General features: G+C 43.6%; 1 protein-coding gene across 4 annotated transcripts in view; it reads right to left on the bottom strand.

The window, feature by feature from the left end:
* LOC122561624 (troponin T, fast skeletal muscle isoforms-like) overlaps positions 1-13,495 on the bottom strand; it is a 48,830-nt gene extending 35,335 nt beyond the window's left edge. For 2 of the 4 annotated variants that reach the window (XM_043713547.1, XM_043713546.1), the window contains exons 1-4: positions 13,390-13,494; positions 7,980-8,035; positions 7,868-7,881; positions 7,747-7,767 (exon numbers count right to left, since the gene is read on the bottom strand). In XM_043713547.1, coding sequence (XP_043569482.1) covers positions 7,747-7,767; positions 7,868-7,881; positions 7,980-8,014 — 70 coding nt within the window. In that variant the 5' untranslated portion in view covers positions 8,015-8,035; positions 13,390-13,494. Of the gene's footprint in view, positions 1-7,746; positions 7,768-7,867; positions 7,882-7,979; positions 8,036-13,389 lie in introns of all 4 variants that reach the window. The other 2 variants (XM_043713548.1, XM_043713549.1) reach the window with 2 other exon arrangements.
* Positions 13,496-14,531: the final 1,036 nt, after the last annotated feature.

The following is a 14,531-nucleotide window of genomic DNA, read 5'->3' on the forward strand; positions in this document are numbered from 1 at the left end:
AGGGTGCCTGCAGAGTGGTTGGAACTGGGGTGAGGTGGGGGGAAGGGGAAATGAGGAAACTGGTGAACACCACATTGATGCCCTGGGGTTGAAGTGTTCCGAGGTGGAAGAGGAGGCGTTCTTCCTTCAGGCGTCGGGTGGTGAAGAAACGGTGGTGAAGGAGGCCCAGTACCTCCATGTCCTCGGCAGAGTGGGAGGGGGAGTTGAAATGTTGGGCCACAGGGTGGTGTGGTTGATTGGTGTGGGTGTCCCAGAGATGTTCCCTAAAGCGCTCTGCTAGGAGGCGTCCAGTCTCCCCAATGTAGAGGAGACCGCATCGGGAGCAATGGATCCGATAAATGATATTGGTGGATGTGCAGGTAAAACTTTGATGGATGTGGAAGGATCCTTTGGGGCCTTGGATGGAGGTGAGAGAGGAGATGTCGGCGCAGGTTTTGCAGTTCCTGCGGTGGCAGGGTAAGGTGCCAGGACGGGAGGGTGGGTTGTTGGGGGGCGTGGACCTGACCAGGTAGTCACGGAGGGAACGGTCTTTGCAGAAATGGGTGGGGAGGGAAATATTCCCTGGTGGTGGGGTCCGTTTGGAGGTGGCGGGAATGTCATCAGATGATTTGGTTTATGCAAAGGTTGGTAGGGTGGAAGGTGAGCACCAGGGGATTCTGTCCTTGTTAGGGTTGGAGGGGTGGGGTTTGAGGGCAGAGGGGCAGGATGTGGATGAGATGCGTTGGAGGGCATCTTTAATCACGTGGAAAGGGAAATTGCGGACTCTAAAGAAGGAAGCCATCTGGTGTATTCTGTGGTGGAACTGGTCCTTCTGGGAGCAGATATGGTGGAGAAATTGGGAATATAGGATGGCATTTTCGCATGAGATAGGGTGGGAAGAGGTGTAATCCAGGTAGCTGTGGGAGTCGGTGGGTTTGTAAAAAATGTGAGTGTCAAGTCGGTCATCATTAATGGAGACGGAGAGGTCCAGGAAGGGGAGGGAGGTGTCAGAGATTGTCCAAGTGAATTTAAGGTCGGGGTGGAATGTGTTGATGAACTGCTCAACCTCCTCGCGAGAGGACGAGGTGGCGCCAATGCAGTCATCAATGTAGCAGAGGAAAAGGTGGGGAGTGGTGCCAATGTAACTACGGAATTGTTCTACATAGCCAAAGAGACAAACATCTGCAGTCCTTGATTTTGCCTACATCTTGCAAAATGTCCAGATTACAGAGGAGGAAGTGCTGGATGTCTTGAAACGGGTAAAGGTGGATAAATCCCCAGGACCTGATCAGGTGTACCCGAGAACTCTGTGGGAAGCTAGACAAGTGATTGCTGGGCCTCTTGCTGAGATATTTGTATCATCGATAGTCACAGGTGAGGCACCGGAAGACTGGAGGCTGGCAAACGTGGTGCCACTGTTGAAGAAGGGTGGTAAGGACAAGCCAGGGAATATAGACCGGTGAGCTTGACGTCGGTGGTGGGCAAGTTGTTGGTGGGAATCCTGAGGGACAGGATGTACATGTATTTGGTAAGGCAAGGACTGGTTAGGGATAGGGATAGCTTTGTGTGTGGGAAATCGTGTCTCACAAACTTGATTGAGTTTTTTGAAGTAGTAACAAAGAGGATTGATGAGGGCAGAGTGGTATATGGACTTCAGTAAGGCGTTCGACAAGGTTCCCCATGGGAGACTGATTAGCAAGGTTAGACCTCACGCAATACAACCATTTGGATCCAGAACTGGCTCAAAAGGTAGAAGACAGAGGGTGGTGGTGGAGGGTTGTTTTTCAGACTGGAGGTCTGTGACCAGTGGAGTGCCACAAGGATCGATGCTGAGTCCTCTACTTTTCTTATTTACATAAATGATTTGGATGTGAGCATAGGAGGTAACGTTAGTGAGTTTACAGATGACAACAAAACTAGGTGTAGTGGGCAGCGAAGAGGGTTACCTCAGATTACAACAGGATCTTGACCAGGTGGACCAATGGGCTGAGAAGTGGCAGATGGAGTTCATATAGAACATAGAACATAGAAGAATACAGCGCAGTACAGGCCCTTGGGCCCTCGATGTTGCGCCGATCCAAGCCCACCTAAACTACACTAACCCACTATCCTCCATATACCTATCCAATGCCCTCTTAAATGCCCATAAAGAGGGAGAGTCCACCACTGTTACTGGCAGGGCATTCCATGAACTAACGACTCGCTGAGTGAAGAACCTACCCCTAGAGGGGTGACCTTATAGAGGTTTACAAAATTATGAGGGGCATGGATTGGGTAAATAGACAAAGTTTTTTCCCTGGGGTCAGGGAGTCCAGAACTAGAGGGCATAGGTTTAGGTTTAGGGCGAGAGGGGAAAGAGGTGGAGGCTGGTACAATTGCAACATTTAAGAGGCATTTGGATGGGTATATGAATAGGAAAGTTTGGAGGGCTATGGGCCGGGTGCTGGCAGGTGGGACTAGATTGGGTTGCGATATCTGGTCGGCATGGATGGGTTGGACCGAAGGGTCTGTTTCCATGCTGTACATTTCTATGACTCTATGACCTGGTTAGTTTCCAGCAATTGTGCTATTCATTGGCACTCCCTCCTTCCTGTCTTGAGCTTGGGAAGGTAGGGACAAACAAAGAGGTGACAGGGGTTTATTCCCAAAGCCATTTAAATGCAGACTACAACTCCCAAAAATTGGAGATGCATCTTGACTGCAACTTTCCACAGTAATCCTAATGCCACACAAGTATCTGATGATAATAATCTTTTCTAATTAATCATCTCTCTGACTTTCAACAGCATGACTGCAGTGGAATCCCCCATCATCAACATCCTGTGGATTACTGTTGATCAGAAACTGAACTGGACCAGTCAGATTATACTAAGGCTACAACAACAGATGAGAGATCGGAGTTGAGCAACTCTCCTCCTGATTCCTGAAAATCTGTGCAGCATCTATAAGGCACTGATCAGGAGAATGCTGGAAACAAGTTACTTGAAATGATCCAGGACACCTGTGACATTCAGACACTGACAAGAATGTGCATCATTAAGGCCTTTGTGAAAGCATCTTCCAAACTTCCACCCTCTACCAGCTAGAAGAACATGGGCAGCAGATCAATGGCAGTGCACCATCGGCCAGCTGCCCTCCTATTTCCAGGCCCTCCTAATTAAATTGATGCTCCCTCACCAAATCTAGGTCAAAATGCTGGAACTCTCTCCAGAACAGCTCTGTGGATGGAGCTAAGCTACACGGGAGCCAAAGGGAGCCAGCTCACAGTCACCTTCGAGGACATCGAGGGAAGGACCACAAATGTTAATGATGCTCATATCCCAAGAAAGCAGTCCAACAGTGGTGGATAGATGGGAAAAAAAAAGTCCTACACCCAGAATTTCTGACACAGTTTCTAGCACAAAAGAGAAGTGACCTGATAGAAGTTTATAAAATAATGAGGGGTATAAATGGATTTGATGCTAGTTGTCTGTTCCCTAAGGAGTGGAGTTTCAAGACTAGGGGGGCACATTTTTAAGATGAGTGGAGAGAGATTTAAAAAAAAAGACATAAGGAGGCAAACCTTTTTACACAGAGGGTGGTTTGCCTGTGGAATGAACTTCCTGAGGAAGTGGCGGATGCGGGTACAATTACAAGATTGACGACATTTGGAAAGGTTTGGAAGGATATGGGCCAGGAGCAGGCAGGTGGAAATAGTTTAGTTTGAGATTATGTTCAGCATGGACTGGTTGGACCGAAGGCTCTGTTTCCCTGCTGAATGACTGTAAAAAAGGAGAGAAATAAATCTTCCAAACACTGAACAAGAATGTTTCCAAGCTCCATGCTCATCACTTGGAGGATAAAGTGTCTGCAAAAAGACTGGTGATAAAAGCATTGAGCCATGAGCTGGCAGAAGCACAAAACTCAGTATAATCAGCAAGTTAAGTCTCCTACTTACCATCTGGCTTGCCCAGCACCAAGCTCTGAGGTATCTGTATAGTCAGGTTGAAATGCAGGCAATTGAATGCTACCAGGAAGGCAGCGACCAACAGGAATTATGCATTGCATGTTGTTACACACTAGCTGGATAATCAGAGCGTCAAACCTCCTTGCTGTTAACATACTTAGCAGTCAGTGTGTAAAGCTTCCTATCCTTGCAAAGTTCCCAGCATTCTTACTTTGCTACTTCAATAGGTAATAAAGATTGATTAATTCCTCTTCGCATAGAGGGCATTCATGACATCCCAGATGCAGCAGCATAGGATAAATCATGTTGGATGCAGCAATGCTGCTAATGCCACTTGTTTCAGCAGAGCAGAAATGTGGAGCAGAATATCAGCACTATCACATTTACAGCCTTCACAAGTGCTCTTCAGGTCCTGTGTGGAACCTCAACGACCAATGACACCAACCACTGTGAGACTGAAGCTAGTTATGTCTACCTCATGACAGGTCCAGGTCGACAACACATGTTTGAAAATCCATATGGTGTATGGCCTTCTGCACCTACCTTCTCTTTATCCCTCTTCACATAAAACCACCAATTTCTGAAATTATCCTTATTGATCCCTCTTCAGCCTCCAGCTCCAACAGCAGATCTATCATAATATTAACTATGTTGAAAGTAAAAGTAGAGAAAACTTTCTCAAAAAAGGTGATGACTCAGATTATTTTTATAAAAAAAAAGCACTCGATACTTGACTTCTAGCCAACATTCATCCAAACAAAAAACTCCATAAGTCATTACAATGACTAACCAAGATACTCAACCAAAACAGAGGGAAGAATCCCTTTAAATACCATCTCTGCAGGCTATTCCTCAGCATGATTTGCTGAGTGAAATCAGACACAGGTACACAGCAATATAACAAAAGCAGCCCGAAACAATGAAGCTTGCCAATTTCAATGCTTCTTTCTGGTAGCTTTGTAGATGATTGAAATCTTTTTCAAATTGGCAAGAAACACACTTCCTTTGTAATATGGGGTTGTACAAATCACCTAGCAAAACAAAAATTCAATTTCTCTTTAGATACATACAAATTGCTTAACTTGAATGACGGGACCAATTATGAAAGGAAAATGTATTTATGAAGTAAAGAGCATTTCTCAGTCTAATTAATTATGACCAAGTCATTCAAAGTTGTCTACAAGATCAGATGTGGATATTAAGGTTGCTTTTGATTGGCAATAGAGACTAGCTGTAGCAAGGATGGCAGAGTCAGATGTACAGCACGGAAACAGACCCTTCGGTCCAACCTGTTCATGCCGACCAGATATCCCAACCCAATCTAGCCCCACCTGCCAGCACCCGGCCTATATCCCTCCAAACCCTTCCTATTCATATACCCATCCAGATGCCTTTCAAATGTTGGAGTTGTACCAGCCTCCACCACTTCCTCTGGCAGCTCATTCCACACACGTACCACCCTCTGCATGAAAAAGTTGCCCCTTAGGTCTCTTTTATATCTTTCTCCCCTCACCCTAAACCTATGCCCTCTAGTTCTGGACTCCCCGACGCCAGGGAAAAGACTGCCTATTTACCCTATCCATGCCCCTCAATTTTGTAAATCTCTATAAGATCACCCCTCAGCTTCCGATGCTCCATGGAAAACAGCCCCAGCCTGTTCAGCCTCTCCCTGTAGCTCAAATCCTCCAACCCTGGCAACATCCTTGTAAATCTTTTTGGAACCCTTTCAAGTTTCACAACATCTTTCCGATAGGAAGGAGACCAGAATTGCATGCACTATCCCAACAGTGGCTGAACCAATGTCCTGTACAGCCACAACATGATCTCCCAATTCCTGTACTCAATACTCTGACTAATAAAGAAAAGCATACCAAACACCTTCTTCACTATCCTATCTACCTGTGACTCCACTTTCAAGCTATGAACCTGTACTCCAAAGTCTTTGTTCAGCAACACTCTCTAGGACCTTACCATTAAGTGTACAAGTCCTGCTAAGATTTGCTTTCCAAAAATGCAGTACCTCACATTTATCTAAATTAAACTCCATCTGTCATTTCTCAGCGCATTGGCCCATCTGATCAAGATTCTGTTGTAATCTGAAGTAAGCTTCTTTGCTGTCTGCTAACCTCCAATTTTGGGGTTATATCAAACTTACTAACTACACCTCTTATGCTCACATCAAAATCATTTATATAAAATGAAGTGTACCCAGCACCAATCCTTGTGGCACTCCACTGGTCACAGGCCTCCAGTCTGAAAAACAACCCTCCACCACTACCCTCTGCCTTCTACCTTTGAGCCAGTATCCAAATGGTGAGTTCTCCCTGTATTCTGTGAGATCTAACCTTGCTCACCATTCCCCCATGGGGAACCTTGCCGAATGCCTTACTGAAGTCCATATAGATCAATGCTACTGTTCTGCCCTCAATCCTTTTGTTACTTCTTCAAAAAACTCAAGTCAAGTTTGTGAGACATGATTTCCCATGCATAAAGCCAGGTTGACTATCCCTAATCAGTCCTTGCTTTTTCAAATACATGTACATCCTGTCCCTCAGGATTCCCTCCAACAACTTGCCCACCACCGACATCAGGCTCACTAGTCTATAGTCAAGGTTAGAGTGATGCTAGAAAAGCACAGCAAGAAAAGAGGGCTGATTCCTGATGAAGGACTTTAGCCCAAAACATTAAGTTTCCTGCTCCTCGGAAGCTGCCTGACCTGTTGTGCTTTTCCAGCACCACTCTAATCTTGATTCTGATCTCCAGCATCTGCAGTCCTCACTTTCATCCCCTTGGTAGTCAAGAATCTACCTCTGCCTTAAAAATACTTGAAAAATCTGCATCCACTACTTTTCAGGAAGGGAATTCCAATGGCTTACAAATTCCCGACATAACAAAGAACAAAAGAAAATGACAGCACACGAACAGGCCCTTCAGCCATCCAAGCCTGCGCCTGTCACCTATTTTCCAAGGAACTGTATCCCTCTGCTCCCTGCCCATTCATGTACCTGTATAGATATATTTTAAATGATATTATCATGCCGGCCTCTGCTCCTTCCACTAGCATGTTCTAGGCACCAACCACCCTCTGCATAAAGGACTTTACACGCATATCTCCCTTAAATCTTTTCCCCTCTCACCTTGAAATCATGGCCCCTCGTACCAGAGTCCCCCACTCTAGGAAAAAGCTTCTAGCTATCCCAGTCTACATCTCCCAGGATTTTGTAGACCTCAATCAGGTGTCCTCTCAACCTCTGTCTTTTTAGTGAAAATAATCCTAATCTACTCAACCTCTTTATAGCTAGCGCCCACCATACCAAGCAACATCCTGGTGAACCTCCTCTGCATGCTCTCCAAAGCATCTACATTGTTCTGGTAATGTGGCAACCAGAACTATATGTAGTATTCCAAAAGTGGCCAATCCAAAGTCCGGTACAAGTGTAACATGAAATATTTTCTTTCCTCAACTTGATTTTAAATGGATGACCCCTTTTATTAAAACATGACCCCTAGTATTTGATATTTCCACAAGAGGAAACATCTTACCACATCCACCTGGTCAGGCCTCCCAGGGTCTTATGTGCTTCAATTAAATCAACCTGGTTCTTCTAAACTCCAGAGGATAGATAGCACAAATCATTCACATTCTCAAAAACTTCCTTCCAGTGACTGACAGCTTAATAGGTTAAGATTCTTTCCCACGCATACAAAATGTTGTATTATTTCTGCTCCACTTCAATGAGCAATTCTCTCGCGTTCCAAAAAACAATAAAAGAAGTGGAAGACAATATAACAATGTGTGTTAGAAAATAGACATCTTCTACCTTCTATGACTGGTGTTTGCTCTGTGGAAAATAAAAAGAAAGAAGTTGACAATTTCGGAAATGTCAAGCCAATTCTGTTTTCTTTAAAAAACAACATTTAACAGTATCAGTAGTGTCTTACCTTCCACCTCCTCCCTGTTGGCAAAAGAAAAGGCACATAGGATATATTATCCCAACAAAATAAACCATTTATATTCAACAGTTATATAATAGACATAATTATTAATGCTTACTGCAGCTCTTCCAAGATAGCTTCAGTGTCTGCCATCTCTGCACAATTGTAATGTACCTGGAAAAAGAATATAATGTGTCAAGTTTAAATATTAATTTTTTTACAGACAATCACTAAACCCCATTTAAAAATAAATGCACTGCTGCAGAAGCCCAGTGTTTTACTACCGAGCTAACAGGAGTGTTGTAAGCCCAGGAGAAGCACTTCATTTCATAGCAATATGAATGAATGCTGAAGATGATTTATTTTATAAAGTCGATCATGGGATGTGGGCATCGCTAGCTGGGTCAGTATCTATTGCCCTTTCCTAATCACCCTCGAGAAGGTGGTGATGAGCCACTTTCTTGAACCACTGCAGTCTATCTGCTACAAGTACACCCCCAAAGTGCTGTTAGGAAGGGAACTCCAGCAGTTTAACCCAGTAGTGAATGAACATCAATATGGTGCCGTCAGGGGAACTTGCAAGTGGTGCTGTTTCCAAATGTCTGCTACCCTTGTCCTTCTAGATGGCAAGGGTTCTGATTTTGGAAGGAGCTATCAAAAGTAACCTTGACTAGTTGTTGCAGTGCATCTTGTAGTTTGCATACATTGTTACTATCATGCATCAGTGGCAGAGGGAGTGAGTGTTTAGGTTGGTGCATGGGGTGCCAACCGAGTGGGTTGCCACTTCCTGGAGGATGTGGAGTGTTGTTGGAGCTGCACCAATCCAGCCAACTGACAGTATTCTATCACATTCCTGATGTGTGCCTGTAAATGATGGATAGATTTTGTAGAGGGAGGAAGCAAGTGAACCACTTCATAGCTTCCAGTCTTTGACCCATACCTGTTGTCACAGTATTTAAATGGCTGGTCCAGTTCAGTATTTGGTGAATTGCATTTTCCCCAGGATGTCAATATTGGGATTCAGTGATGGTATTGCCATTGAATGTCAAGGAGAAATGGTTTGATTCTCCCTTGTTGGCTAGGTCACAAGAATGGCACTGGCATAGCAGATATGTTACTTGTCACTTATCAAGCCAAGCCTGAATGGTGTCCCAATCTGTTGCATATGGACATGGACAGTTTCACTATCTGAAGACTTCAATGGTACTAAATGCTGTTATCAGTGAACATTCTGATTTCTAATATTATCATAGAGAGGAGGTCACGGATTACAGTGCCCTGAGGAACTTCTGTAACAATATCCTGGACGGAGATGACTGGCTTGCACAACCTCAAACATCGTCCTGTCAGCCAAGTATGACTGTAGTCATTTGAGAGCTTTCTCCCCTAATGACAGGGATGCTAATTGTCCGAATTGGATTTGCCTTGTTGTTTGTGGAAATAACAGACCCAACCAAATCTTCTTCATTGTCAAGTCTCTACTAGAACAGCTTGGCTAGGATGTAGATATTGCAGGAAACACAAGATTTCCGTACCATTGCCAGAATGCTGTCAGGGCCTATAGACTCCGCAGCATCCAATCTCTTCAGCCATTTCTTGATATCATGTTGAGTGAATCGAATAGGCTGAGACAGTATCTATGACACTGGAAACCAATGGAACATCTACTTAATGTTTTTAGATGGTTGGAAATACCTCAGCCTTATATTTTACACCAATGTACTAGATTCCCCTCAATGGAGAGGATGGGGATATTGATGGGGCTGCCTCCCCTTGTTGGCTGTTTACTTGTCCACCATTATTCACCATGGATATGGCACAATTGCAGAGCTTAGGTCTAATCTATTAGTTGTGATTGCTTACCTCTGGCCATTGGATACGGCTTCTACTGTTTGGCACACAAGGAGTCCTGTGTTGAAGCTTCATCAGGTTAACAACTAATTTTTAGGTGGCCCTGCTGCTGCCCCTTGCATGCCATTCTACACTTTTCACTGAGACAAGGTTTACTCTTTGGTTTGATAATGGACAAATATGGGACATGCATGGCTAAGAGGTTACAAATTATTATTGAAAACAATTCTGCTCCTGCTTATGGACTCAGAACCTGTTGCATGAAAAACCTCGCATTGGTTCCATTCAAGGAAGTCGGATTTCCACAAGTGAACCTAAATCAAGCATGAGATCCCTCATTAAGACGGGCAATGTTTGAGGCTCAGACAAACCAAGGCATCCTTAGAATGCAGAGTCCTCATAAACTGCTGATTTCTGCATGTGGTTTCCCACCCAGACAAATGAGCAGCACAGTGTGCAAAGTGTACTCTTATTTCTGAAAAGATGAGGAGGCTACTGGGGAGTTTCCTGACACACTGCTGATTACCTCAGCTGCCTGGAAGCAAAGTCCCTGGAATTCCAAGATACAGACCACACAGATCTCCTTCAGTGTGTACCCAATAATAAACAAGTTGCAAAAGTTACATTGATATCCAGGTTTGAGCCACTGTAAACCTATTAGCCCCCAGTTTCCAAAGGGCACAACAGTGCTTCCTTTTACATGGGGATCTACTCAGTGCAAGGGGGAATTTGAAAAAATAGAAACCTGACATTGTGGAAGCAGGTCATTGAGTCTACTCTGACCCTCCAAAGAGCATTCCACCCAGATCCACCCCCATAAATCTGCATTTTCCATTGCCAAGCTACCCAAACTGCATATCTTTTTGATGTTGGACACCCAGATAAATCCCACACAGACGTAGGGAGAATACGCAAACCTCAAACAGACAGCCAGCCAAGGGTGGAACTGAACCCAGGTCCCTGGCTATGTGAGGCAGTAGTGCTGAGCACTGAGCCACCATACCACCCCAATGGGAGCATGCAGCAGATAAATAAAGGTAAAGGCTGACGAAGTGGTTACTTTTACAGCAATGTTTGTGACTCAAAAGGATAAGAATGCTTCCTCCAGGACTACACATCTACCTGTAACCGTCCCACCTTCCCATGATCCGACTTACGCACAATGAAGTCATCCCTCCTGTCCTCATTGTCATAAACATGAGGGAGACCAGTCAATGTCTCCAAATCCTGAAGCACTATTCTTACCTTTCAAATCCAAAATGTGTTTTTATCTTTGAAATAAAAAAGTGACTGTTCAGACTGTACTGTCAGGCAAATTCCTGTGGGAGAACTAGGGATTGTCATATCTGCAGAGTTTGGGTAACAACAGAGAGAATCTTAACAGAACATGATAATGAGGAGTCTGACTATCTTTTCGCTCTCAGCAAAAAGCCATGTCTCATTGATTTGTTTCTTGTATTTTGCCTTTCCAGGAATATTAAAAAAAATTCAAAAAAGAAATGACTGCACCAATGGACGTGCTATCGAACTGAGTTTTATGTAAGTAAGAGCCTGCGGGTGAGTACTATTGTGTTATGAAGATCACAGTCAAAGAACCAGCCATTAGTCACCCCAGCATTTGCAGGTAAAATTCATTTAATCAAATGAATGCTCGAAGCCAGCTAGCTAACATGGCATTCAAAAAGGAAACAGGTCGACAAAAGGATTCTCTCATTCTGAATGCTCCCAGGTAACCACTGTTAAAGGGAAAGAGAACAAAAGGATTTCGACAAACTGCAAAGCCAAGTATTCACTGTTCAATTCTTCGTGAATCACCTAGAGAGATATGTCTTTAAACATTTATTTTTGGACTTACTCTTTTAATGATGCGCATGTAGGAGTTATTAATTCTTCTCATGGTCAGTAACTATAACTCACCTTTTTTTTAAAAATGAACTCAAGAAAGCTTAGTTAAATAGGCTTCGTTTACATTTGGTCTGAGAGAAGGACATACACAAGGGAGGGATCTTGTCTCAACTAACCTTGTTGGGACCAATCAAGGGGACAGGTGATTAGGGACAGCCAATTCATCCCTCCTCTCCTGAGAGATTAACAATTTGACATGTCAGCTTGGATCTGTAATAACTTGGAGAACCTCACCATATTCTAGTTGTAACCCTCATTGTAACTCCATCTCCCTCACATCAGCTCCTCTGCTTCGGACTCCCTGAACCCACCCAACAGTGGGCACCATATGCTCTATCCTATGAGCTCTGTACTACTCGAGTCCCATGACACAAGTCTCCCTCTGTCATTGCCTCAGTTGGATGCATCTGCTGCAGTCTCATCCCCACAGCCACTCATCTGAAAATCTGAAGAGACTTTTGGGAAACTTACACCAGCAGCATTTTTAAAGTCAAAAACTGTACAGCTTTTATTAGTGCTTTTTTGCAAATCTAGGTAAACTACATTAGCCCAGTTTGGCTGCCCCTTCCCAGACAGTGAATCACAGAATCCCTACAGTCCGGATGCAAGCCTTTCAGGCTATGAAGTACGCACTGGCCTTCTGAATTGCATTTCACTCCATCCCTGTAACCCTGTATTTCTCATACTAATCCACCTAATCTGCACATCCCTGAACTATATGGGCAATTTAGCATGGCCAATCCACCTAGCCTGCACAGGTTTGGCCTGTGGGAGGAAATCAGAGTACCCAGAGGAAACCCACACTGACACAGGGAGAATGTCTGTGTGGAGTTTGCACAGTCTGGGATTGAACTTGGGTCGTTGGTGCTGTGAGGTAACAGTGCTAACTATTGAACCACCATGCCAGGGACTAAGAGGTTTGACAGTTGGAATCTTCCCCCTTCTGAGAAGACTGTTGCAAGGTCATTATTAATTTTTGATGTAAATATCCTTGACATTCACTGTCCATACTTGATTTTTTTAGTTCACACACAATTAGTGTGAGACTAATGGATCTTTCTTCCCCTAAGAAAATTTGCTATCCCTCATTTGAATTTGGACATAATAATCTGCTTGCAACCCAGTGGCACATTATACCCAGCATCCCAACACTTCAGCTCACCCCCACCCCAACATCATAGACCCTGTGATTCATTCATCCCTACCAATTATTTTAGCACCTCACAAATCTCTTCACAATCCCTCTCTCTCTCTGTTGACAAATACCATCTATGCCTGGGAGATTATTAGCTTTGAGCCCTTTAGCCACTTACAAACTGCCATCCCAAATCATTAATCATACCAGGTGCATTTTCTGCACCATTTCATGCTGAGTTCTGTCAATAAACAATATGCAAAACAAAAACATTGCGATCATAGGTTGCATTATTCAATCCCAATTACTTTTCAAAGAAAACAATTGAGTTATCTAATTTCAAAGCACTCCCCACAAATAATTAAATGCATTCCTCACATAACACCTACATATCTTAACCATAATTTAAATATGAATCTGTACGATTAAAGTCTGCAATTTGCCTAAAGTTTTAACAGGACCCCAATGATTAATTGCACAACGATATCTAATAAAACTGAAGACGTAATGATGCGCTAAATCCTAAAGATATAGAGAAGGGTTTTCTAAACGACTTTGTTTTATTTTTACAATATCAATAATAACAAAAAGCAACCAGCCTGGAAAAAAAAAGTGCAATGCAGAATATCTGTCTTACCTTGGATTGAGGAGTAGCACTACTCCAATACCTCACTCCACCAACCTCACCTTAACCTGCAAATTTGCGCGCACCCTTGTGCGCGGCCACATTTAGCGCGCACCCGTGCGACCCGTGACCGCGCCTTGCTATCCCATTGGCTGAGGGACGATATTTTATTTGTAGCAAATGTGCGTGAGGCCGATTTTGTTTCGCATTTGTTGATTTATGGGGAGAGAGGAGAAGCTGGAAGGTTTTGCAAATGTATTTGTATCAAGTCGTTTTCGGTCTGAATACATTGGGTCGGGACCAGGCTGAGCAGCTGTTAGTTTTATGAAGTGGGAGGGATCTGCAGGGAGTCATCGAGTTGGTAAAGTTAGCTGCTGCGATGCAAATCTCATTTTCAGTGTTACATTCCAGATACGATTGAAATTCCTCCGGTTGTTAGCACCAGCTGCTCTGAAGCATATGTATACATCGAATCATACAAGTTTACAGCATTCATTACATTTGTCTGAGTTAGAAGAATCAAAACTAATACTAGTGTCCTGCACTCTCAATAGCTCTACATTCATTTTTTAAAAAAATGTATTGATTCCTGACTCAACCACTCCTCAGTGGATTCTTCATTAGCCTTCCATATTTTCACTTTTGATTTGATGATCCCTTACCATCTACCCTGCACAGCCAAAAGTCTTTCCTCATTCATTGTGGAACATTCAGTTGACGCTCCACTCCCGTTTTTCTGTCCAGTGAAAATTGTGCCAGTCTGCCCTCATAACATTACTCTTCAGTACCTGACATAATTGTAATAAGCTGCACTGTAAGATCCCATTTATACCATGCAAGCTATTTTTAATGCCTTTATATCTACCCGAACAACACTTAAAAAATTTTAGCCTGGAAATTGGTTTAACAATTAGTCTTTGTTGTTGTGGATCTTAGTTTAGGTTGTGCCATTGGTTAAGATTGTTCAGAACTGTTGGAGGTTAGACTGTTAGAAAACTTTATCTGTTAAGAAACAGGAACAGGAGTGGCCTGTTTGGCCTTTTGAGCCTGCACCACCATTCAATAGGGTCATGGTTGATCAGACATTTCTGATATCCACTTCCCTGCATTTTCCACTTAATCCTTTATTTCCCAGAATGTACCTATCTCAGCCT

This window comes from Chiloscyllium plagiosum, chromosome 23, assembly GCF_004010195.1.
Source record: "Chiloscyllium plagiosum isolate BGI_BamShark_2017 chromosome 23, ASM401019v2, whole genome shotgun sequence".
Lineage (NCBI taxonomy): Eukaryota > Metazoa > Chordata > Chondrichthyes > Orectolobiformes > Hemiscylliidae > Chiloscyllium > Chiloscyllium plagiosum.